This window comes from Mesoplodon mirus (assembly GCF_964341445.2).
Source record: "Mesoplodon mirus genome assembly, chromosome: 1".
In the NCBI taxonomy this organism is placed as follows: domain Eukaryota; kingdom Metazoa; phylum Chordata; class Mammalia; order Artiodactyla; family Ziphiidae; genus Mesoplodon; species Mesoplodon mirus.
The window spans coordinates 19,845,803-19,871,173 of record NC_138976.1 but is presented as its reverse complement, the minus strand read 5'-3'; the positions used below and the strand labels follow the sequence as shown (position 1 = coordinate 19,871,173).

The following is a 25,371-nucleotide window of genomic DNA, read 5'->3' as shown; positions in this document are numbered from 1 at the left end:
TTAAAAATGATTGAGGGGCTTCCCTGGTGGCGCGGTGGTTGAGAGTCCGCCTGCCGATGCAGGGGACACGGGTTCGTGCCCCGGTCCGGGAAGATCCCACATGCCGCGGAGCAGCTGGGCCCGTGAGCCATGGCCGCTGAGCCTGCGCGTCCGGAGCCTGTGCCCCACGATGGGAGAGGCCACAACAGTGAGAGGCCCGCGTGCCGCAAAAAAAAAAAAAAAAAAAAAAAAAAAGAGATTGAGGACCCAAAATGCTTTTCTTTGTGTGGGTTACATCGATATGAGTACTTAAAACTGAGAAACTTTGGATCAATTCATTCAAAATTAATTACAAACCTGTTTCATGTTAATAAAAATAATAGTTTTTTTAAAAAAAATAGTTATATTTTCCAAAGCAAAATCATCTAATGAAAAGAGTGGCATTGTTTTACATATTTTGCAAATCTCTTTAACGTCTGGCTTAATAGGAGTCAGCTGGATTCTCCAGTCTGCCTCTGCGTTCCATCTGTGGATGATACCACGTGTCGTGTAGCCTCTGGAAAACTCCACTTACATTCATGAAAATGAGTGACATGGGCAAATGACAGCTTAATATTCTTATGAAAATAGTTTTGACCTCCTGTGAAATCTCCAGTGAAAGGGTCTCAGGGACCCCCAGAGGGCCCCGGACCACACTTTGAGGACCACTAGTGTAAACTCTCCATTCCCCCTGTGTCCTTTATCTTCTGTTCCAGTCCCTTCCTTTTCCTCACTCCTTGAAAGCAGGTTTCATCATCCCCATTAGCAAACAAGACCAGCCGGGGAAGGGGGACTTCCCAAGGTCACACAGCTGTAGACCCTCCCTGCATCCCCAAGGACAGTTGACAGCCTAGAGACATAGGGGCTCTGCATCCCTGCCCCCTCCTGGCTTCTCTCACTCACCTCTCCCTGTTGCAGGGTCAACCCGGCAGAAAGGGGTTTCCTGGAAGGCCTGGCCCGGATGGCTTGAAGGTGAGGGGACCTGGAAGTGACTGGGCAGGGAGGAGAGAATGCCTGGGGAAGAGAGGAGAGAGGGGAGCCAACCTGTGAGGCCCTAGGATGACCCCTGAATCCCTGGCCTGTTGTGAAAAAGGGAGGAAATGGTCCCCGTTTATCACAAAGTATGTATGGCTAACGGAGAGGAAAAAATGGATAGAACCTCAGTGTCTCCCAGTGGGGCAGCGTTCAAGTAATGGGGTACAATGTAGCCACCAAAGATGGCGTGCTGGAAGACTTTACAAGATGGGAAATTGCCTGTGCATTGCGGGGGTGCGATGGCGGGGGGTGTAGGAAGCAGGTCACATAGTGGAAGAGTGCAGGATGAGCCTGTGGCAGGGGCTGGTTACACTTGTTCCCGAAGGCTCAGAGCAAAGGCTGGAATGTGGACGGGGGTTATCTCTGGGTGGTGGGATTACAGGAGATTTCCATTTTCTTCTCTGGGCTTCTGTATTTTCCCCATCATGTACCATAAACCTGCATTTCATTTATTAACAGTTTTTTTTTTTTAAGTTATCAAAAAAGAACTGGCCCCAGTAGGAGAGTATGAGCCTCAACACATGGGCAGCTTCATGCCTTTCCAGGCACTCCCTTTGAAGGCTGGATTTCCCCAGCCATCCTGGGCAGGGATCACTGGGCCAAACTTACAGCTGGGCAAGCGCACAGAGAGTGAGGGCAGAGCTGGGGGACCCAGGCTGTCCACGTCCCCTCCCCTCAGGGGAAATGGCCCCCGTGTCTGTGTCTGTCTGGCCCCTCCAGGGGTCCCAAGTGTGAGGTCTGTGGGAGGAGTTGGGGTGGAGGCTGAGGCTCGGGCCGGGATCACGATGCGCCACATCCATTTGTAAACCAAACTCCTGGCTGGTCCAAGCTCACGTCCTGCCCTCTGAGGTGTCGGCCTTTCTCCCTCAGACACCAGCTGTCTTTCTGTAGTGGGAGCAGTGACATAGCCTGGGTGGATTTATCCCGTGGGTCTGCTCACCCGTGTAGCTATGGCTGCAGAAGAAGCAGGAGCTGTCCCAGCAGACAGACGAGGCTGCGAATGGCCACCTGGTATGAGAGCTGGAAATAGCCTCGGAGACAAATGAGTCTGATTTTCCTTATTTGTAGCTGGGGACGCCGAGCCCAGAGCAGAGACGAGACCCACCAAAGTCACTTGGGAGCTGGTGGCAGAGCTCTGGTGGGTTAGGTCCAGTACTCAGGCGCCCTGACTTCCCAGTTCCCTGCGCATCCTGCGGTGGGGCAGACTGGTGCAGTAGGAATGGGGATTTCCATCAGTCAGACCAAAGTTCCAATTCCAGCCCTGCTTCCAGCTCACTGTGTGACCTCCAGAAGGTCGCTTCACCTCTCTGAGCTTCCGTTTCTATCTCCACAAAATGGGTTGATGAAGGGCCCAAATGAGATCCAGATCTCGTGCCAAGTAATCTGCCCAGGGCCACTCCAAGGGAATGGTGACTGGGGTCATCCCTGGGGTCATCCCTGGGGTCATCCCTGGGGCCAAAGGTTCTGTCCCAGTATCCCTTGACCCTGCCACTTGTTTGGAGTCTCCAAGGCCAGACTCTGGAGTTGAGTTTCCTGGTCCATCCCCACCGGTGGGGACTAAGGCTAGTCAACTGGGGTGTCCCCCAGGAGGCCTAGACTCCTATCACCCATGCCAAGTGACCCTCCTCTGTTTCTCTGCAGGGAGAACCAGGCGATCCTGGACGGCCGGGGCCCGTGGGTGAGCAGGTGAGTCACTCCTGTCTTGGAGCATATCGGCTCCCTTTACTGAGCGCTTACACTGTGGGAAGCACACACACGCACCTCATTCATCCCCATCCCAGCTGGAGAGGTAGGTTCGCTCATCTTCCCCTTTCATTGACACGGACAAACTCTGGCTCTGAGGGAGGTGAGGTCACTGAATGAGAAAGCCATGAATCTCAGTCACAGCAGCCACGCCCCACGGCCTGATTCTGCAGATGTTCTGGGGGCATTCGCCCAAAGGCATTACGTGACTTTGCTCGCAGAACGTGAAAAGTGGAAGAGCCCTTCACGGTCGCTGTTCGTGATCCATTTAACGGGGAAGCTGAAGACCAGAGAAGCAGAGCCACTTGCCAGGGACTCTTGGTCCAGGCATCCCTACATTATAACAAAGATGAAATTCAAACCAGTGGGTCTGGATCGTTGGGAAGTCAGGTCAGGGTCTGAAGAGGAGAGGAGGTGACAAGTGGTCACTGAGAAGGAGGTCCAGCGCCCTCGGTGCTGGAGGCTGCTGGGTGGATGGCCGGCCTCAGTCCCCACCTCTGCAGCCCCGTGCCTCCTGAAAGCTTCACCTCTGGGCTTGTAGGCTGAGTTGGAAGGTAGCAGTCTCCTCCGCTCCTTTAAAGGAGGACCCCACTTTCTGAACCCTGTGAGGAGCTGCCTCAGGCTGGAAGGAGCAATGATGCTGGGGACCCAGATGAATTTGTCTCCACCGAGGAACACCATCAATGGCGTGAGAGTCACACGCATGATGAGCTTCCTCACCAGGCCTGCAACATCTGTTGGGGGGAAGAAAGGAACTAAAGCAGGGGGAGGACTGGATTTTTGAAACCTTTCCAGTGTTATTCGAGTGTATGCTGTGGGAAGCCTGGGAGTTTGGAAGGGCGGCTGTGGCCTGGATGTATTTCCTCATTGGAAAAAAACAGGCAATACGTTCAGCAAATTTAATTTCATAGTTATGCTCATGGTAGGACCCTCGGGAAATACATACTCGGAATCCTAAGATGGCAGGACACAAAGAGTCCTTAGAAATCACTCTATCCTGGGGTCTTAACCTTTTTTGTGCCTTGGACCCCTTTGGCAGGCTGGTGAAGGCCATGGACCCCTTCTCAGAACAGAGAACTTTAAAATGCATAAAATACAAAACAAAGGACTACAAAGGAAATCAATTATATTGAAATACAAATGTGACAGTACGTTAAAATGTGATCTCCTCAAAGATCTGTTTCTTTATTCTTGCATTAAATAACGAGATCTAACGGCGGGTCCAGTCATGACCTCAATTTTGAAGTGGTGACAAGCCTTATTGATACATTTTGAACTCTCTGCAGCAGTGATCGTAATGTGACATGTAAATATCTGTGACCATTACAGGTGCTGTGGGTTTGTTGCCTGCACTCATATTTGCTAAATTTCAACTAGGTTGGTGAAAATAAAAGTTGTAATTTTTCCCATTCAAGTTTATGGACCACCCCCGCCCCCCACCTCCCGAAATCCATCTGTGGAGCCTTACAGGGACCCTAGGTGAAGAACCCCTGTATCCTGGTCCATGTTGGCAGGCTGGGATTCATGGAGGAGAATGGGCTTGACTTAGATGACCAAGTAAGGTGGTGGCAAAGCTGGGGCAGGAGGAGTGGCAACCTGGCCTGGGCAGCCCCGGGCTCACTTGTTCAGTAGAGCCCTCAGCTAGCTGCCCGGCTGGCTGAGCAGGAAAGAGAGACCTGTCTGAGCCCTGAGGCAGGAGCCCAGTGGCTGCCATTAGGCATGCGGGGTGCCATGCCTGCTGTTCCCTTGGCCCCCTCCCGAGGTGGGAAGGAGCAGGCATTTCCTGTTCATGGCAGAATCAGAGGATCCCCAGGAAGGAGTATAAGGACCTCCTTATAACCACAGTGTCTGCTGCATTTATCGGGTACCTGTTAGGTGCCAGGCTCTGTACCAAACACTTTCCGTACCATCCCCGGCTCTTCCTCCAGCAACCCTATGACTGTCGGTGGTATTGGCCCCGTTTTGCAAATGAGGAAACCAAGGCTCTGAGAAGTTAAGTAATTTGCCCGAGATCTCCCAGGCGGTAACATAACCATCAGAGCCCAAGATGACACTCAGGCCTGCTGGATTCCCATGACCTGCCCCAAAGAGTCTAGAAAACCCTTGACCTGAGCTCTTGCAGTTTTCCAATAGCTACTTAGAGTGCAGCCAGCCTGCCGGGCCCTGTCCCAGGTGCTGGGTGCACAAAGATAATTACAAGGCATGAACGTTGCCTTTAAGAAGCTCTGTCCAGGGGGGAGACCAGGCCTCTAAACACCTAACCCTGAGATGTCTAGTCCAGCAGAGGACCCACGACTGTCTTGTTCCCAACTGCATCCTCAGCACCCAGCAGAGAGTCATATGAGAGCAGGGAGGGAGGGAGGAAAACCCCCATAGTCGACAACAGGCCTTTATCTGTAGACTGCATAAGGACCGGGCCAGCCTCCTCCCCCAAACCAGGGACTCAGATCCCGTCTGTGCCATGCCCACTGTAGGTGACAATGTTGCCCCCCCGCATGCCCTCTTGCCAGCTGAGAGGAGCCAACTGTGCCCACAGCTGTCACAGCTGCTTCTCCACCAGCCCCCCCAGGTGGAAGCCCTGGACCTCAGGGGCGAGCTTCCCTGGACCAGCCTCAGCTCCACCCACGGGACAGGGTGCCAGGATGTTCCGGGACAGTGCCCCAGTGGGGACAGGGTGTCCTGGGATGGGGGCGGGGAATGGGCTCTATGGCCCTTATTCATTAGGATCCCGTTTGGCTTCTTCATTGAAGTTTATGACCTGCCTGCTTTCCAGGACCCAACAACTCATAAATTTAAAGTAGCTATGAAATTTCTGTTTCTCTGGGCCAGTTGGGCAGGGGCCTCTTAACAGAGCAGTTTTTATTCCCTTTACTCGGCATTCTCTAAATGTCTGACTGCTCCCTTGTGGGGAGCTCAGGCCTCTGTCTTAACCCCGTGCCCTTTTAAAACAAATTAGAATAGGAAGGGAGGGATACTTGGTTATTTTCTGTGACTTATTAGCCATGATCTCATACCTTGAACCTCACCCCTCTCACCTCATACTTCAACCCTGAAGGGTCTGTGAACTCAGGGAGCTAGGCCCCCATGTAGGGTGATGGTGTTGGAGTGCCAGGCAGATCTGTGCCCTGCTCATGGCCACACGTGTTGGAGTGACTGACAGGTGCATGGGCTTTGGAGCCACACAGACCAGACTTGAATCCTAGGCTGCAGCCACGAGACACACACAGTCCTGGTCTGAGCTGCTACTTTAAAACTGTCTCTGAGCCCCGCAGAGCTGACCCTTTGGAACTGGATGCTTTTTCTTCACTCTAGCTGCCTGGCAGGTGGGCCAGCTTCACTGCCTGAGTGTACAACTTCGGATCTGTTTCTGATCAGGTTCAAGGTCTCATTTGTTTCTGGATACAGTTTGGGGACAGGGAGCAGGTTTTTTGGGGTATTTATTTATTTATTTATTTATTTATGGCTGTGTTGGGTCTTCGTTTCTGTGCGAGGGCTTTCTCTAGTTGTGGCAAGTGGGGGCCACTCTTTATCGTGGTGCGCAGGCCTCTCACTATCGCGGCCTCTCTTATTGCGGAGCACAGGCTCCAGACACGCAGGCTCAGTAATTGTGGCTCACGGGGCTAATTGCTCCGCGGCATGTGGGCTCTTCCCAGACCAGGGCTCAAACCCACGTCCCCTGCATTGGCAGGCAGATTCTCAACCACTGCGCCACCAGGGAAGCCCCGAGGGAGCAGGTTTTATGGGGCAAATCCACTCATCCCTCAGTCTTCCCGAGTTCTCCCAGAAACTCTTAGCTACAAACTTGGGCTCTTCCAAAGCCACTTGTGCACCCCTGAACCACACTAGACCCCCATCTGCGGGAATTTTCCTTAGCAGAGAAGAGAGTGGGCTCTGGGCTGGGAATTGCCTGCCTTCTGGGGTTACACCTCTAACTAAGCCCTTCACCCTCACTGAGCAAGAGCCAGTCACCTGCTCCTGGCGGCAGCGAGGCCTGCAGCTACCTAGAAGAATCCTGGAACACAGAGGCCAGTTATCACCCAGTGGAGTTAAAAAGAGCAACAGGAACCACAGTGTGTGTGTGTGTGTGTGTGTGTGTGTGTGTGCGCTTTCAGAAAGGAGAGGAAGCCTTTCACAAGACAGTAAAAAGGCCTTCACTTCCCAGATTTCAATCAGGTCTTTTTGGCAAGGGCTGTTAGGGTGTTTCTTCTATCCCCGCCAACAGGTTTGTTTCTCTCTTTGAAACAGCCCCAGAGCCCCGAAAGATGGGGACAGATTTCTCACAGGCAGGCCCCTTCCCAGCACCGCTGAAGGACCTTCCCCTGCCCCGCCCCCTATCCCACCCCCTATCCCACCCCCTCCCCAAAGGTGGCTGCCTCCCAGCTTCTGGCGCAGGAAGAATGTGTGGCTCTCCCAGGGATGCTGGCAGCAGCCCCACCGCTTGGCTCCAAAATCAGAACCATCTGGTGGAGTGCAGGAAGTCAGGACAGTGCCCAAAGAGAGGCAACTCTCTCCTCGGTGGCAGCCCCACGCCGGCTGGATTACCCGGCACGGGGCAGGAGACACGGGGAGACAGCTCCAGAGGAAGGGAGATGTGGGCGAGTTGCCTTGGAAGCTCAGCACATCTCTGAATTCACGTTGCTTCCTTCTTTTTCTTGCTTTTATACACATTTCTTATAGGGACTTCTGGGATTCATTGGTCTGGTCGGGGAGCCAGGAATCATGGGAGAAAAGGTAAGTCGTGTTGGTGGGAATATCTAGGCAAATAGAGCTTGTGTTTTGAAATTTTTAAAAGGTGAAGGGGCCAGTTGCCCTGGGGGTGTCAAACCTCCCTCCCTGGCCTCTCCTCGCTTCCCTGGCCTTCCAGACCCTCAAAGAGCCATTGTTCCGTGTCCCAGCATCCCCTGGGGCTTCCGCCGTGCCCTCCTGCCAGCATCCTCAAACACAGTTAGATGTCTGTGTGACAGCCATCTACGTGGTCTGGGCCGCTCACAGCTGCGCGCTGGCACTGCGTGGGGCTGGCAAAAGAAGGAGGCAGAGAGTCATCTTTCAAAAAAGGAGCCCAATTCTTTAGTTTGCCTTGTTAATGCCAGCAGCTTTGTTTTACAGACCAGATAACCAAGGCTTCAATAGGAGAGGTGACTTGCTCAAGGTGACCCAGATAGGAAGTGGCAGAGCTGGGATTTGAACCACATTCAGTTTCCATGGCCACACTTTGCCCCACGTTGGCTCCCAGCCCATAGCTTGTGGCTTCCCATTTCCCATGGGCCCTTGAGGGGAAGGCTTATCTGATTCCCCAGGAAGGCGACCTACGGGAGTTGATATTATTCCCATTGGATAGATGGAAAGACTGAGGTCCTAATCTGGCCCCACCTAGCTTTCCAGGCCCATCCCATGCCTCCCTCTTATAATTCCCTGTGTCCCAGACCTTCTGGTCACCTTCTCCTCCTCCTCCTTCTCTTTCTCCTCTTCTTCCTCTTATTTTTTTAAATTTAACATTTTTTTGAAGTAATTATATTCACAGGAAGTTGCAAAAAATAGCACAGAAAGGTCCTGTGTAACCTTCACCCTGTTGCCTCCATGGTAACATCTTTGATAACTTCAGTGCAATATCAAAGCCATCTCTGGCCTTCTTTTGTTGCTCGAATGTTCCATGTCCCTCCTCACCTCAAACCATTACCCATGCCGTTCCCTTGGCCAGGCACACTCTTCCCATCCCCCTATCTTTGCCTAGATGACTCTCAGTTATCTTTCAGCATTCTGAGGAAAGCCTTCCCCACCACACCCCTGCACTCGGGGGGTCAAATCCCCTAGTGAAACACCTTAGCACCAAGACCCACTCCCTCACTTCACTTATCCCAGTTTGCATCTGTTTTGGTGATTTGTGTCAGTCTCCTCGTAACACTCTCACTCCGTGTGAGCAAGGTCTGTCTGTTTCTACCCACCATCGTGTCTTCAGGGTCTAGCATATCATGCCAGGCACATAGTAGATGCTCAAGAAATGTTTGCTGGCTGTGCGGATACAAGAAAGAGGGCTTCACACAAATAGAGCCAGGATCCAAACCCAGAGCCGCTGCCTTCCGGCCATGGCTCTGTCTGCTACACCTGCCATCTCTGCCCGATCTGTCTGGATTGGTCAAGAGAGACTAAGTTGCATCTCTGATTCTCCAGCATCTCATCTGGGTTGGAGCAGGGGGTGGGGAGAATAAAAGAAATGCCTTATATTGCCATCTCTGCCTTAACAAGCCCAACCCAGGGGATGCCAGGCCTAATAAGGACCACATAACGTGGGCCAGGATCAAAGGGGATGACGTGTTTAGCACATCCTTGATCTGGACCATCCCTGCCCAAGGGAAGCCCACCGTGTGGCACACCGCAGTGGATGCTGAGGCCTCCTAGGACTTGCTGGGGTTCTTGGCTTCTGCTGACTGAAATCCCAGGACTCCCCCCTCCCCCTGTCACCACCCTGGGTGATGTGGCTATAGACCTTGGACAAGTCCCTGCACCTGTCTAGTCTCTGGAGTGCCCTCTGCACTCTCCCCCCATAGAGCCACCCCACTGCCATGACCTCCCTGAATTGCTGTCTCCATCACAGGGTGACCGGGGCATGATGGGACCCCCAGGCGCGCCCGGACCCAAGGGGTCGATGGTAAGGAGCAAGTCTGCATCCCCTTGCCCTCTCCTGTCACAGCCGCGGTGACAGCTCTGCTCTCCTCTGCCTGCGTCCGCGTACCCAAGGCGTTCACGATGACCGGCTCCTTTACCTTCCAGGAGGCCCTGGGCTGGGGCTGAGCCGCGGCCGAGGCAGTACTGCAGAAGGAAGAGGCACCTTCCGGAGCTGATTCCTTCTTTTTCATCTCTTTCTCGGTAGGGTCATCCTGGAACTCCAGGTGGTGTTGGGACCCCCGGAGAGCCCGGACCTGCGGTAAGCAAAGCCCTCATGTTCCCTGAGCTCAAACCCACTGTCGAGTCATGGTGAGGAGTCCAGGTCCCAAAGTCAGACAGACCGGGAATCGCAGCTCCCCCGCTCCCCGGCTGTGTTGTCAGGGCAGATCATTGAACTTCTCTGCACCTAAATTTTGCTCATAGGAAAAATAGATGAAATAATCATGGTCATGATAGTGTGATTGCATGGGTGAAACGAAACCAGGCAGCTAATGTTCATTACATAGGGATGGTCATTGCAAGGGAGTATCATGGTCATTGGCACCTCCATTGCTTTGTTCATTCACTCAGGAAATACTGTGTCACATGTGCCACTCCAGGAGCTGCCATCAACAAGGCAGAAAGCTGTCCCTGCCCTTTAGGAGCTCGTATTCTGGTGTGGCGGAGAGAGAAGCCAGTAAATAAGTGACAGCTGCTATGGAGAAAGCAGGGAAGGAAATGGGAAATGAAGGCCCAAGGATACAGGGGTCCTGGGCTTCTCATGGTGACTGAGGCACGAGGGATATTCCTGAGGATTCCAAGGCGGGGAGGTGGGAGAGGCGGGGGGCTGGGGGGAGGGTGTGGCCAGGAGCACGCAGATTCAGGGGTCCCTCCTACTCCCCCGAGGGTGAGGTAGGGTTGGGGGCTGGGTGGCTCTCACCCTGAGCACGTGGAGCTTTTGGTCCCTCCACCTGTGCTGATGGAGGTCGGAGGGATTTAGGGCAGGGCACTCACTTTGGCCAAGGCTGAGGCTCCAGGCGGGGAGCCCACTCTGGGGTGAGGGGATGCAGGGGTGGGCTTCAGGCAGGTGGAAAGGGTATGGTGGGAGGGGGACCAGCACAGGCAGGATCCTGGGGCAAGCCTGGAGGGTGATGAGCTCAGGTGCCTTCACAGGCTAGACTGAGGGGCTCCCTGGGGTCTAAGGAACGAGGGAATGGGAGCCTTCAATGGTTTGAATCCAAGGGAAGTGCGCCCACACCAGTTCTCTGAGCCACTTAGGGAAGCAAGGCCAACTCAGTTCCCAAACTTTTCTGTGCACCTGCCATGTGCTGTGCCCATGCTCAGTCCTGGAGTTGCAAAAATGATACAAAATAGATCCTGCTCTTGAGATTCTCACTGTCTAGTCCTCTCACTCGTTAACAGACTTTTACTGAGCACCTACTATGTGCCAGACAGTGCTAGGTGCCCAGGGTACGGCCGAAGCCAGAGAACAAGGATGCTAGGGGTCTATCATCCAATTCTAGCTGTGCCCCTGGACCTCAGCCTCCCTGAGCCTCCCTCTAGGCTTTCTTCCTCCCGTGTCCAACCTCCTCCCCATTCCATTTCCTCAGTGCTTCCATCTGTTCAATGGTTTGGCTCCGACTTAGTGAAATCAAACAGTGAGCTGCCATTTTCAGATCCCAAGGTTGCCATTGACCCTCCTCTGTTTCAGTGTGGGGCTGGGCCCTTGGATCTCTTGGGGCTCCTTTCGGACAGCCAGCTGCCCCCAGTGCCACTGGGGAAGCAGGATGGCATGGAGGTCCAGAAAGCTTCAGAATCAGACACATGTGAGTCAAATTCTGGCTCCCCCTTTACTAGCTGTGTGATTGTTGGCAACATTTATAGCATCTCTGAGCCTCAGTTTCCCCATCTGAGTCAACATAATACCACCTTCGTTATGAGATTGTCGTGAGAAATAAATGACACTGTGCAAGATGTAATGCTTAGCGAACTACCTGCATATACTAAGTGCTTAATGAATGGTAACAATAATAATTACTATCACTATTTGTTAGATATGATAATTACCACTATTATTAGTAAGACTGTTACTATGAAAGTGACATTTCTGATGATACCGTTCACGTCTGATTGGCATTTTCCACTTTTCCAATCACTTTAACATCCATGTTCTCCTACAGTCCACTGAGGTCAGCCAAGGTTATTATCTCCATTATTTGGAGAGGAACAGTCAGGTCCCGGGACCACCAGTTTCTGACCTCCTCTCCCTTTGAGAGAGCTGACACCAACCCTTTACTGAGGACCTTCCAGGTCATTTCATCTTCCTAGCAACTCTAGGAGTCAGGGACTCTTCTTATACCCATTTTATAGATGATGAAACTGAGGCCGAAAGAGTTTACGTCACTTGCCAAAGGTCACAGAATTAGTTAGGTGGCAGAGTCAGGATTTGAACCTAGTTCTCTGGTGGAACAGTGTGCTCTTTTAAGCACTCGACTGCCTCTGAGTTGAGACTTGGCTCCTGAACTTTCCCAGTGACGTATTGCATGCCTTCTGCAGTCTGAGATCCCTCTATAAAATGGTCCATTCTCACCCAGTCTTCATGTTCTCCCTCACCCGGGAGTCAGATCTGTCTTTTCAGGGGGCCAAGCCCGGGTCCACACCCTGCTTGCTCTGCTGACAAGGGATCAGGTTGGGACCCAGCGCCTCACATCAGCCCTTTAGCAGTTGAAAGGTCTGTGCCCCCTGAGGCATTGGGAAGAGAGAAATGGGAGCAGAAAGAGGAGTTTTTCCTGAGGCCCCAAACTGAGCTGGGCCTCTCCCTGGTATTCCGAGGGGGGGATGAGGCCGTCTTTTCTTGTAAAAGGAGCACGCCCAGTCTGAGAATCCCGCGGAGCTGGGAGGCTCCTGCAGCTGTTGGAGGGGTCCTTGGCCAGCCATGCGGCTAAGACGCAGCTTGATGTGTGTAGCTGGGGGCTGGAACCTGGGGAGAGAAACCAGGCAGCGAGGCGGCCTGCTTCCTCTCTTCACCTTCTTTCTCTCCCTTCCTACCCTCTGCCCTCTTCAGTCCTTCCCTTGATCCCTGTCATCGGCCCGCCCTGGGCCAGGTACTGGGATTTCAAAGAACAAAACCAGCCCTGTTTTTTCTTTCCCTCCCTCCCTGTCTCTTCTTGTCATTCCTTCACCAAACCGAGATAACCCTGGCGGGCGACTTCCATGGGGCCAGGCCCTGCTCCCTTCTCTTCGCCTCCCCCAACCCCGACTTCTCCCCCTCCTCCCCTCCCCCTTCCACACGTGCTTCCTGCTCCCCTCCCCCCATCACTTCAGGGCCCTGGTCTGGTTCTGCTCCCTCTTACCCTCCCTGGCTCTTTCTGCCCTGGGCAGAGCCTTCTGGATGCTTGCAGGTAATATTCAAGGTCAGGGTGGGGGACGGAACTTGGGACCCCATATTCTCCTTGCTGATGGAGAGAGAAAAGGGGAAGTGGGAGTTGGAGATTTTGGTCAGGAATGTCCTCATAGCTTCCGGTTGTTGATTTTGAGATAAAGAAGGAAGCGGCTTATCCATCCAGGATGCCTTCTCCCTGCTGCCGGATCCCCAGGCGCTGACTCCTGCTCAAGGTGGCAGCACGTCCGCTGCTTCTCCTGGGGGACAGATCTTCCCACTAGGCCCAGTCCTTGCATCTGGAGCTGCTGGGCTCGGGAGTGGCCGCTCCTGAGCAGCGCCTGTTTAAGGCTGCAGGCCTAGCCTTGGGTGTTGTACTTGCTCCCTAAAAGGGGGTTTCTCCAGACTCTTTCTCCTCCCCACAGGGTCCTCCAGGATCTCGAGGCCCGCTGGGCATGAGGGGAGCAAAGGGACGCCGGGTAAGTGCGGTCCAGCCCCCCGGGGGAGGACACGGGCGGGGCCACCTGCTGGAGAGACCCCTCTTGGTCCTTGCCCTCCGCCCAGCCCTGAGATCTGTGACTTTCACAGCACCAGCCTCCTCCCAGGCCTGACTCTCTGTGTGGGACCCCCACCCATCTCTCCCAGCACATTTCTGAGCACCATGCAGTGCCATCCAGCAGGAACAGGGAGGCTCTGTGGTGCCGATGCTTTGACCGTTCATGTGTTTACTCATGCATTCATTCACCTACAATTTATTTAGCACCTGCTATGGGCCAGCCACTGTTGGAGGCTCTGTAGATACCACGAGAACAGGACAGGCAGGACCCTTGCCTGGCTTCATGGCTCAATCAAGTAGGTCAAACAGACGGTACAGGGTCATTAGCACATCGATGGTGGAAGCACAGGCAGCTTGGGAGCCTGGAGGAGGCACCTCACCTGACCAGGGTACCAGGGAAGGCTTCAAGGAGAGGGTGATGCTTGAGCTGATGCCAGGTTCCAGGCAGAGGGAAAGCCCTAAGGTGAGAAGGAAAAAACAGCATGTTTAGGGATTCCCCACTGGTTCAACAGAGGGGCAGGAGAGAGGGATAAGACCAAGAATTAGCAGGTGTCAAGCCAAGCAGGGCCTCAAACACCACAGCTAAGCCTATGGGCTATGTTCCAAGGGCAGTGGGGAGCCACAGAGGGTTTTATGCAGGGCTGGCCCTGAGCACGGTAGCTAGAGGTAATCACTAGTACTTACTGTGTGCCAGGCACTGTCACGTACATTGACTCAGCTACTCTTCAGCACTACCCTGTAATGTAGGTGCTATTCTTAATTCCCATCTTACAGATAAGGAAACTAAGGCACAGAGAGGTTAAGTCACCTGCCTCAGGTTGCACAGCTAGAAAGTGGCAGAACTGTGATTTCAACCCAGGGAATCTGACTCTTTCGCATACTGAAGGCGGGGAGGGCAGATGGAGTGGTTTTCCGCCCCCAGTGGGTGTCCAGGTGCCAGACCAGGCAGCCTTGTGAGAAGGAAACAAGATGGCACAGTGGCCCAGGCAGCCCAGGCCTGATATTCAAGCTCATACCAGGGGATCTGAGATGATTATTCTCTTCTTGGCTGAATTTCAAGTAGTTTAAAAATTTCCCCTGAACGAGGTGGTCTGAGCAGTCTGCCTGAGGGAGGCGAGCCTTAGAAGCATTCCCCTGGCCTGGCAGGACCCCTCCCAGTGCCATGGCCGAGGCCCTTTGGCAGCCGGGTTGCACCCTGACCCGCTGCACATTCCCTCCTGCCCGGGAAGCCAGGTTGGCTGGAGGCGGAGCTGTGCTGGCCCAGGCCCTGCCCCGCACAGCCTGCCAGATGCAGAGGCTCAGGCCCCCGTCAACTCACTGAGCCCCTCACAACCGTCGCACCACCCTTCCCCATGGTGACTTGAAGAATGTGTCTCCTGCTTGAGGAAACCCAGGCTCCCAACCACATCAAAGTCTCCGGGGCTGGAAGGGGAGCTTCAGGAACATGAGCCCTGCCCCCTGCTGGGTTTGGCAGGAATGCAAAACCTGTGGGACCCACCCCCTGGGTCCCCTGCCTGACAGGCCACCTTTGGTCACTTCACAGATGGGGTCGCTGAGCGGGGCGGTGGGGGGGTGACTAGAGAGGCACCCGCTGAGCCTGTGAAAGACCTCAATTCTGGGCAGGCCCCCTGTGCAGCTCCTGGCTTGCCCTGGGACCATAGCAAGGCCTTGTTGCTCTCCAGGCCTCAGTTTCCCCGAATGTGCTGTGGGAAATGAGCTTGGAGGTCTGCAAGGCCTTGCCTGCTTTTCTGCCCATGTGCAGGATGGGCCCTGCTACCCAGCCCACTGCCCCCAGCCCACTGCCCCCACCCCCCTGTCCTGGGAAGAATGAGCACTAAGGGGTCGAGGCCAGGGCCAGGATGGGGCCCCAGACCCTCAGCTCTTGGTAGAGCTGTTGACCAGGGTCTGGGTCCATGGGCCACAAAGAGCGGGGGCTATGGGGTCACACAGGCATAGGAGCAAGTCTCAGCCTTCCCAGTTACCAGCTCTGGGACCTCAGGCCAGTTTCTTAACCTCTGTAAGGCTTGGTGGATGACCTTAGGAGCAAGTTGGAAGGAACCAGACTTTGAACCCAAGTCAGCCGAATGCCCAGTTTTTTCCACCACTACCTGTCATTGTTTATCAGTGTGGGAGTGAGCTCCCTGTCACAGGGGGTGTGCAGATTAGAGCCCGGGGCAGGGTGTTGGAGAAGACAATGTCTAAAAGTCCTCTTACCCGGGAGACTCCGCTATCTCCCTCCAAAACCCACTTTGAGGGAGTTGTGAGGATTCTGTGATCCAAGTGCCTGACACTGAACTCTGCTCCTGTGAGTGGGACTTAAGAGCTCGGCAGACCTGGCCTCGAATCCCAGCTCCTCCCCTGACCTCGGGCAGTTGATTCGCCCTCTCTGAGGCCCCAGTGTTTCCTCTATAAGATGGGTCAGCAACAGAACCGACCTCTCTGGATGGCTGTGGGGATAGAATCCCTTTGCCAGCACCTCGAGTGGTAAGCACCTGGAAGGGCAGTGGTGTGTAGCAAGGGCTGGGCACACGTTCACTCCCTTTCCATCCCGTTTTCACAAGAGCTGCGATTGGCCAGATTTTCTGTCCCCTGGGGCTCCTCCCAGCCAAGCCAGACGCCCAGCCTGGCTGGGAGGCAGCCCCGGCTGTGACTGCAAACATCTTCCTGGGGAGTGGCTACAAGAGAACAGATCTGTGGCTCTGACAGAAACCCACACCTGCCTCCAGCAGGGTGGGCTGGCCCGCGTTCATTTGGGGAAGGAGGGGGCAGGACTGAGGCACCCACAGGACAGAGGACGAGCTGCAGAGTGGCCCAGAGCAAGGGTTAGGCTGTGCACTGCCCTCGCGCCTCTCCCTGCACAGCGGAGCTGGGGAGGGAGAGTGGCTGGGGCCCCTTTGCCTCCTCCTCCTTCCAGGGAGGAAAGGTTAATCCTGTTTTCCCCCAGCCAGCCCCAGCTTCTGCCTGAGCTTTCTGGTGCTCCGGGGGATAGCAGAGTCTCCCAGGTAAGAGGGATTTTAGATACTGTCTCCTCTAACACCGTGTCCTGGCCCTGACCTGCATACCCCCTGTGACAGGGAGCTCACTCCCACACTGATAAATAGTGACAGGTAGTGGTGGGAAAAAAATGGGCCTCTGGCTGACTTGCATTCAAATTCTGGCTTCTCCACATACTCCACAGGCTGTTTCCTTGTTTGTTAAATGAGGAAAATAGCTTTCACTATTACTGCTGCTGCTGCTGTTGTTGAGGTTATTACTATAATTATAGATCTCATAATCTTCCTCCCAGCGAGGCTTTGATTCCCAGGAGGAACAGGGTGCCGTGTGATTCCGGCCAAGCCCTTGACACCTCTGGGCCTCCGCTCCACTCCCAGAGCTGTCCCTTTCCAGGAAGGTTAATGCCTCAGGTAGAGACAGAGGTCAGGGGCCAGAAGCCATCTCTCAGGAGGGCCCGGATGCCCACCGTCAGCTCGGCTTCTGTCCCGGCTCTCGTGACCTGGGATGCTCTACATCCTAACCTGTGTCCGTCTCCGCCAGGCCCCTGTCCATGAGTCAGGGGCGGTAAGTCTAACACGTGGTCTGACAGTGTCCATCCGACACTGAGGCCCAGAGAGAGGAAGGGGCTTTCCTGGGGTCACACAGCAAGTCGGTAGCAAGACCAGGACTTGCACCCACACCCTCTAATCAAACCTCATCTTGAACCCGTGAAAATTCTGAGCCTCGTATAAACTGCCTATTATGAGGAAGGGACTGAATCCAGGTTTGCCAGGCCGTTGCTCTGCGCCCATGCCCCTGGGGAGCCTGCAGCCCCCTCTGGAGGAACCAGGTATTCTGAGCACTTACTACATGCCAGGTGCTGAGCTGCCCGTGTGCGTTATCTCCTCCTGCCTTGAGGGGGAGATTTCTCGTCCCCATTTCAGAGATGGGTTAACTGAGGCTCAGCAAGGAGCAGCCGCTTGTCCCTGAGACACAGCATTTCCTGAGCAGCACTGTGCCTAGTGCTGGACCCCTGATAGATTCTGGGCCAGGGCCTGAGTCACTGGGCACAAAGACTCCCAGCCCGTGGTCTCCTGGCCCAGGGTGATTTCATCAGTGTGGTGCTATTTAAGGCTGCAGCGTCGAGTTGAAGCAGCTGATAAGAAGAATTGTCACTTTTTCTGGTTCAACTATTAATTGAAATTTTCCTTGTTCAATATTTAAATGATTTCTCCATGTTCCTTTTTCTCATCCCTCATATCCCCTCTGCCCAGACGCTCCCCTGGCCCCCTTGTGTGCCTGGTCCCCTCGCTCCCAGGCTGGGGCGGGTCAGCCTCCTTCACAGGATCCTCTTTGTCTCCCCAACACGGCCTCTCTGGCCCCCTGCAGAACAAACACCACACTGTTCTCCTTGGTGGACCCCAGGGGACCCCATCCCGTCTGTGTCTCTGTGGGAGGCCCATGGAGGGGACACAGGGGGCAGTGGGTGGAACCCTGGAGGGAATACCAGCTGCTAATGTGCTAAGGGACCTTGGACAAATCACTTCCCTTGCAGGGCCTCAGTGTTCCCATCTGTGCACTGTGGGGAAGAGGGGATTCTGCCTGCCCCAGGGGCCTCTGAGTTCTCAAAAGACCAAGAATCCTGTCTCAGAGGTCAGACCTGAACCCAGAACTCCAGGGAACAGCTGCCCTGTCCTTGCCCCCCTCCTCATGTGAGCTGGGCCAGATTAGCTGCACATCTGGCTGGAGAGGGGGCTGTTCCACATATCTGGCCACGTGTAGACCCTCCCCAGGTCGTCCGTCCTCTGCCAGTTTCCCCTAAGGGCTGTGGTCCACAAACTGCTTCTGCCCCACGTGTGCTCTGGGAAGGGCAGGTGTCAGCAGTCTGAAGACCTGGCTGTGGGGACTTGGCCACGTGTCTCTTGGCTCTGCCCTCAGTTTCTGCGTCCGTGGAACGGGTTGGCTGGCTGAGCCCCAAGGTTTCTTTAAACAGGGTTTAAATGCACCACCAGCCCCACTCCAGGATGGTGGGGCCCCTAGCCAAGTCCACCCGTGCTATGCCCTGCGCAGAGCCATCTCAGCAGGCACACTGCACTGGGTGACCCACCTGAGGGTGGGGGTGCACAGGAAGTGCGAGGCGGAGGGAGCCCCCGCTTGTGCAGGGCTCTGGGCAGCCCCGCCCTCCTGGTTCCCAGCCCGAGGGAGACCCCTACTGTCCACTGTGCTAGTCCCTTTTTCCTATTCCAGGGACCCCGAGGACCAGATGGACCAGCTGGGGAGCAGGGGTCCAGGGGTCTGAAGGTACCGGCTCCCGTGGCCTACCCTTCCTCTCACCTCCCGCACTGGGCCAGGAACCCAGGCTCACAGCCTCCTCAGTGACAGGCCCCTTGGGGACGGCAGGGCATCCCGGAGAAGCTGCAGCGCACGTTCCTCAGGGCTCATCCGGCCACTCTTCCTGAGGCCGGCAAGCCCCCAGCATGGGGCCAGGGAAGGGAGAATGAGCGGTCAGGCTGAGAGAGGGAAAGCACGTGAATGAGAGAGAGTGAGGGGGCGTCACGCGTGGCCTCCGACCCCCAAGCCCCTCCCGGGCCCCTGAGAGCCGAGACTGCTTCTGACCCCTTCAGGCCCCGGGGGTCCTTGGTTCTCGGCCCAGAGCCCCTGGTGACTATGGCGAGCCACTCCCCTGAGTTTTCCCGTCTGCGCACTGGGGAGGGGGTGGATGCCATGACCCCATGGGTTCCTTATATCTCCCGTGGGAGCGGGTGTCCCTTCTCCGTGAAGGGTCCTCCCCAGCACCCTCCGCCAACCTCATGCTTTGCTTCCTGCAGGGCCCTGCAGGACTACAGGGCAGACCAGGCCAGCCTGGGCAGCAGGTATGTCAGGCCAAGGCTGCCAGCCCCTCTCCCGACTCCCTGCTTTGTCATACGTGCCTCTAACAAACCCCAAATGTGCTTCCAGGGCGTGGCTGGCGAGCGAGGGCACCTGGGCACACGAGGCTTTCCTGTAAGTAGCACCGGTTCATGAAATTCTCTCCGTGGGACTTCGCGGGGAGAAAATAGCCACTTTAGCCAAGTTCCCATCCTGCTGTGGAAATCCCGAAGGTTCTAGCTGCCCACTCCTGCCCTGAAGACTCTCCAGTATGTCTCTTCCCCTCTGGAACTCAGTCTCCCATCTGTCACAGGGCAGAGGGTGGGGTCGGACCCTCATTTGCTATGACAGCTTGACTGAGACCCAAGGGACAGGCAGGGTAGAGAAGGCCATGGAGGGACTAAGGTCACCTTTGTTTGTCCCTGCAGGGCATCCCGGGTCCCTCCGGCCCCCCAGGTACCAAGGGCCTCCCAGGAGAACCGGTAAGTGCCCTTTCCCTCTCTCTTTGCATCTTTGCCCCTGGCAGGCTGGTCTCAGCTGGGTCACCCACCCGGGGGTCTGGGTCCTGCAGTCAGACAAGGAGAGGGGATGGAGAGGGACAGTGCTGGGGCTCTACCGCCCCAGGGGTGGGTCAGGGAGAGAGCACTGGCCGGGGAGGTCAGGAGCTCTGGGTTGAGTCTAAGCTCCCTTGCCTTCCAGCCTCAGTTTTCATGCCAGTAAGATGGGAATAATTGTTCCTACCTTCACACCCTGTTGTGAGGATGAAATAAGAAAATGTGTATAGAGTGCTTAGCACAGTGAAAAGCAGAGGGAACGGAGTCCTTCAGGTCTCCGAAGGAGGGAGGGCAACATGAGAATAAACTAACACGCTGAGTGGGCACTACGGAGTCCAGCGTGCCCGGAGTGGAGAGAGCTGGACCTCAGGGAAGGCAGGAAGAGGTCGCAGGGGCCAGTCACCCAAAGCTGCGGACGGAGTTTGCTCTTTGTCCCAAAGGCAATAGTGAGCTCTTGAAACAGAGGGGCCCTGCAGAAGATCTGGCGGGAAGGGTGGGTTTGGGAGGACATCCCGTGTGTTGCGGAGCCCTGTGAGGAGGCTGTGGAGGGTGCTTCTAGTGATGGAGAGGTGAGCACCGTCTCGGGGCCCAGGAGGAGGAAGCTGGGTGGGGCAGGGGGAGGACTGGAGGCCGCGCTGTAGCCCCACATCTGGAAGCTCAGGTGGACGCCCTTTTGAACAATGGACCGACCAAGAGTGGGTGAAAGGTCATTCCAGGCAGAGGGAACAGAGTGAGCAAGGCTTGGGAGCCAGAAGGCTTCTGAGCAGGGGAGGCCGCCCTGGGTCTTAGGTAGATGGGTTGGCGGGGGTGCACTGGACAGCGGGTGCGGGGAGAGCTGCAGGTACCAGGACCCTCAGCGAGGGGTGGGTGAGGGCATGGGCTTCAGAGTCCCGGATTCCACGGGTTCTCTCCCTCACCCGCCCCTCCAGACTGCATTATTGAGCCTTAGACCCCAAAGAGGGCCCAGGCTGGCTTCTCCCAACTGTCTGTGTGTCTGTCTATCTTCCAGGGCCCTCAGGGACCCCAGGGGCCGATTGGCCCTCCAGGAGAGATGGGACCCAAGGTGAGTGCGGAGGACCCTTGTTCGTCCCGTGGTGCTACTGGGGAGGTATCAGCCCTTCCTGGCCCTCCTCCTCCGGGGTCCCTGTCCTGTGTACTGCAGAGGCTGATAGGGAGAGGCCTGGCAGAGAGGGTAGATCCACTGTGATGCCATGGGGTGAGGGGCTGGGCTCCCAATCCCAGGGGCAGCGGGTGGGATGCGGCTGTGCCAGGACCGGCATGGGGGTTGGCAGTGCCTCTTTTTCGGCACCATGGAGAGCAGCAATGCCCCCTGCCCTGACCCTGCTGGGACTTCACCCCGACACAGAGGTTTGACTGCAGAAGCAGTCCTCTTAAGGTCATGCAGCGAGGAGCTTGGAAGGGGCCTCAGACACCCGTGCCTTACCCAGAGGAGAAAACTGAGCCCCAAGGTTTATGCAGGGGCTGCAGCCATGCCAATGGTGATAACTCAGGATCCCTCCCGCCCTTGTCGTTCTGGCCCAGCTGCAGAGAGAAGGGCTGGAATCCCTCGGCCCTGAATGCAGCATCCGTTGGCTTCCTCCTCTGTTGTTACGTGAATCATGAAATTTTCCTCCGCATGCTTGCCAATGGGCTCCTACTGGGTAAACCACACTCGTGGAGAGGGAGGGGCTCCAGCAGTCTCTGGGCAGCCCCGACGCTCAGCAGCCAGAGCCCGATCACCCCCATCTGCCTAGTCCCAACTCTAAGCTCCCAGAAGGCTGCAGCCTGCTCCCAGCTCTGTGTCTCTCACGCTGAGTGACCTCGGGCACGTCCCTTGCCGTCTCTGAGCCTGCCTCAGTTATCTCCTCCCTTACAACCAGGGGCCAGCCCTTGCTCTAGGAAGGACCAATGGCATTTTCTTGCAGGGGCCACCAGGTGCAGTGGGAGAACCAGGCCTTCCTGGGGAAGCTGGAATGAAGGTAAGGTGGGATGAAAGAAGAGAAAAATGGCTTGTTGAAACCAGCTCCCAGCTGGCGGCCCCATCGTCTCCATGGAAGAGAAACAGGCCTTTCTTGTGCCCGGGATAATGGGTTCTCTGTGCTCCCGGCTGGGGAGCAGGGCCTGGCCATGGCCACAGCGGATGGCCCAGCCAGCCCGGAGCCCCCATCCCTGCCCCCTGTCTGGCAGTGTTTTCTCTGGCACCTGCCCCACGCTGGGATGGCCATACCTCCTGGCCTCCTGCGATACCATCTGCATTTCAGCACTGGGGCCCCTCATTACCTGCAGGGAAACAGGAGCCCATTGATCCCTGGGCTCTGGGGAGAGACCCCTCCCCGAGCTGCTGTTGGAAAAGGACCTGCTCCCTATGCAGGCCCCGGAGGCCTGGGACTGTCAGTCTTGACTTAGTTCCAGAATCCCTTGCTTGAATAATGCAAGAAACCAACCCATATATAAAACAGGTAGTAACGGGATGGTTCTGGCCACGGCGGGGCCGGGGGTTCGGAGCCCTGCCCCCTCTTGTGCCCTCAGACACCAGAGGGGAGAGAGTGTAGCTTGGAAATCCCCACATGAGAAAGACCCTTCTGGGGTCTTTTGGAGGAGCTGGGTGACATTTATTCTGGTTCCTTTAGGGCCTCTTCCTTCTTTGGGTTTCTCTCCAAGGTTCTCAGGGGGAGAGGGAAAAGAAGGTGGTCAGCCTCAGAGTTGCCACCTCTGCATCCGATATTCCCTGGAGCCAAACTACCCAGGTTTGGATCCTGAAGCTGTCACTTACTAGCCTCGTGAGCTTGGGCTGGTTACTTAACCTGCGGTCCCTCAGTCTCTTCCTTTGTAAAAGAAGAGATCTCTCCTGGCAGGGTTGTTGTGACAATTAAATGTGTAAAATGAAAAGGCACTTAGAACAGCACTATGTAAGCGTGAGCTGAGCTGTGATGGTGGTGGTGATCCTGACCTGTCCAGGGCTCATTGGGAACAGGGGATCTGGGTGGCATTTGACAATTTCTCTCTGGTCCTGGGGAGAAAGAGCTTCCTCGGCTCCACTTCCCACTCCTCCCGCGTCAGAACCAGTGAGAACAAGAAGGTGAGGGCTGGGGCTTCCCTGGTGGCGCAGTGGTTGAGAGTCCGCCTGCCGATGCAGGGGACACGGGTTCATGCCCCGGTCTGGGAAGATCCCACATGCCGCAACAGTGAGAGGCCCGGGTACCACAAAAAAAAAAAAAAAAGAAGAAGGTGAGGGCTGGGGCTGGTCCCACCCCTCCACCCATGGACTTGTGTTTGTCTTCTCCTAGGGTGACCTTGGGCCTCTGGGCACCCCTGGGGAGCCGGGCCTCATTGGGCAGCGGGTAAGTCGAAGCAAATTCATTCTCCCTGGAAAGTCCCACCCCTCCCTGGCTGTCTGGAGTGGGGGAAGGGCTTTACTCAGCTTCCCTGAGCCTCAGTTTCCTCAACTGCAGAAACAGACTGTGAATCTCTGCAGCCTCATCCAGTCTCCCTTGGCGGGCCAGCATTTCCACAAGGTAGAGGCACTCCTCAGAGAAAAGCACTCTGTGGTCAAAATGTTTGAGATTCTGTGTGCTCGGTGTTCCCCCTTACACATTAGCAGTAGCATTTTCAAGGCTCTGAGAAGGCCTGCAACCAAGAAATTGGGGTTTGGGGAGGGTTAATCCACAGTCTCCAAACTTATTTGACCTCCAAGTGCTTTTATTGAAAAACACCTGTTACCATCCCTAAAACTGTTCCATGGAAGGTTATCTGAAAGGTTATCTTCCCCTTTACCAAAAGAAACCCACAGAGCTTGGCTTCCTCTGAGAAGGTTTGGGATGCCTCTGGGTCCACCTGTCTATGCTCTGTGCCTGATTTATAAGATCCCTGTCTGAATGGAGACCCCAGGGTGCTGTGAGAGATATGGAGCAGGCATCCTCTAGCATCTTTCAGATGGGGAAGGTGCGGCCCAGGAGTGAGGGAGAGTTAGTGTGGGGGGGCTTGGCTCATGGAGACACCAGGCCCCCAATCCAACTTCTCATTTTTCCCTTTTTCCGATGCCTCATGTTACTCCCTGCCCAAAGTTAAGAGGCTCCTCAAATTGAGTTAAGACATAGAATGAGAGGAGAGGGCCACAGGGCAAGAGAGGATGAGCACGGAGCTTGAAGTCTTCAGATGGCAATCTTGTCTGTCAATGAAGATTGAGCAGTATAGTTTCTTGGAGTGCCATGTTAAGAAGGATCCTGAGGCTCCTTCTGGGCTCACTAGGAAAGAGAATGACGTGCACTCACTTGATGCCCACTGTGTGCCAGGCACTTCACAGCAGTGAGTAACAGAAGGCACTGTCCTCATGGAGCCACATTCTAGTAGATAGATTAGTGATGTCTGCCATGGGCACAAGAGGGGTGGAATCTACACACCTGTCCTCCCATCTTTGCCATTCCTGCATCTGATGACTTCTGAGGCCCCTTCCAGCTCAGATGCTGAACAGCTATGAAAAAGCAGAGAGAGACACAAACTTAACTTGACAGCCATTTAGACAACTGAGGCATCCAAGGGCGTCTTTGGAGCTAGAAAGGCAAGCAGGGAACCTGGCTGAAGGTCAGATGGGATTCAGGTTCTTGGTATCATTCCCACACTTGCTGGCAAGAAAGTCTGAGGGATGGCCTCACTTTCCTCATCTGAGAAATGAGATTCCACCAAGGCACTCCATGAGGGCTCACTCCAAATTCCAGGAAGAATATATCTAATGGCTACTATTTGTGGGATGCTTATACTGTGTCCCATAGGAACCCTTAAAGGAAATGTATCAGCCCCGTTTTCAGATGAGAAAACAGACACTCATGGGGGCTAAGGAGTTTGCTTGTGGCCAGACTACCAGTGAATGGGAAGCCCAGTGGAGGCCTCGAGATCTGTCTGATATCAAAACCTTTTCAACCAGTAGGCTGCTCTACATCCCCATTCCAACCAGCCCACGTAGACACAGGACCAGCACCTTCTAACTCGTGCAGCCCCTACCTCACCCCACCCTGCACACAGAACAGGCTGTGGCTTGGGGGTCTGCTCTACTGTTTCCTGGCTGTGCCAGGCATTCCAGGCCCCTACTACCTGGAGATCAGGGGTTGGGGTCTTGTCCCAAGGAGGAGGAGGAAGTAAAACACACTGGAACCCCCTCCCCAGTAATGTCTCCTCATCTTTCCCCACTACCCTTTCCAGGGAGAGCCAGGCCTCGAAGGTGACAGTGGCCCTGCAGGGCCCGACGGGCTGAAGGTAAGCGTCCTTCTGGTGCAGAGTCTGGGGGGAGAGAATGTTCTGGAACTGCCTTCTCCCTCTGCCCCCACTGTCCTCCCATCCAAGACCTAAGTTTTCCCCCAGAAGCACCGTGTTCCCATAAGCTCTGAGGTCAGCCCTCCTGCTCCCAGGGAGAGCAAGATGGGTGGGGGTGAGCCCTGTCCAGCACCCGCCCTCTACCCTGCTCAGGCAAGACCAGGGACCAGCCCCACCTTCCACTCCTCACTGCCACCCTCCTTGAAACTGCAGCTTCTCTTGGCTCAGGGTGGTACCTGAAGCCCTGCTCTGTGCCAGGCCCAGAGCCAGCAGCTTTGATATCTGTTATCTTCCAA

At 55.3% G+C, this 25,371-nt stretch overlaps 1 protein-coding gene across 6 annotated transcripts in view; it reads left to right on the top strand.

The window, feature by feature from the left end:
- Positions 1 to 25,371, top strand: part of COL27A1 (collagen type XXVII alpha 1 chain) — a 145,558-nt gene that overhangs the window by 82,241 nt on the left and 37,946 nt on the right. For 5 of the 6 annotated variants that reach the window (XR_014294221.1, XR_014294222.1, XM_082622906.1 and 2 more), the window contains 14 exons: positions 937 to 990; positions 2,695 to 2,739; positions 7,474 to 7,527; positions 9,389 to 9,442; positions 9,665 to 9,718; positions 13,243 to 13,296; positions 18,594 to 18,647; positions 19,175 to 19,219; positions 19,305 to 19,349; positions 19,643 to 19,696; positions 20,778 to 20,831; positions 21,694 to 21,747; positions 23,056 to 23,109; positions 24,965 to 25,018. Coding sequence is in view for 4 of the 6 variants with exons in the window: in XM_082622906.1 (XP_082479032.1) it covers positions 937 to 990; positions 2,695 to 2,739; positions 7,474 to 7,527; positions 9,389 to 9,442; positions 9,665 to 9,718; positions 13,243 to 13,296; positions 18,594 to 18,647; positions 19,175 to 19,219; positions 19,305 to 19,349; positions 19,643 to 19,696; positions 20,778 to 20,831; positions 21,694 to 21,747; positions 23,056 to 23,109; positions 24,965 to 25,018 (729 nt within the window). In the remaining 2 variants the exon portion in view is untranslated. The remainder of the gene's footprint in view (positions 1 to 936; positions 991 to 2,694; positions 2,740 to 7,473; positions 7,528 to 9,388; positions 9,443 to 9,664; positions 9,719 to 13,242; positions 13,297 to 18,593; positions 18,648 to 19,174; positions 19,220 to 19,304; positions 19,350 to 19,642; positions 19,697 to 20,777; positions 20,832 to 21,693; positions 21,748 to 23,055; positions 23,110 to 24,964; positions 25,019 to 25,371) is intronic. The other variant, XM_082622905.1, reaches the window with a different exon arrangement.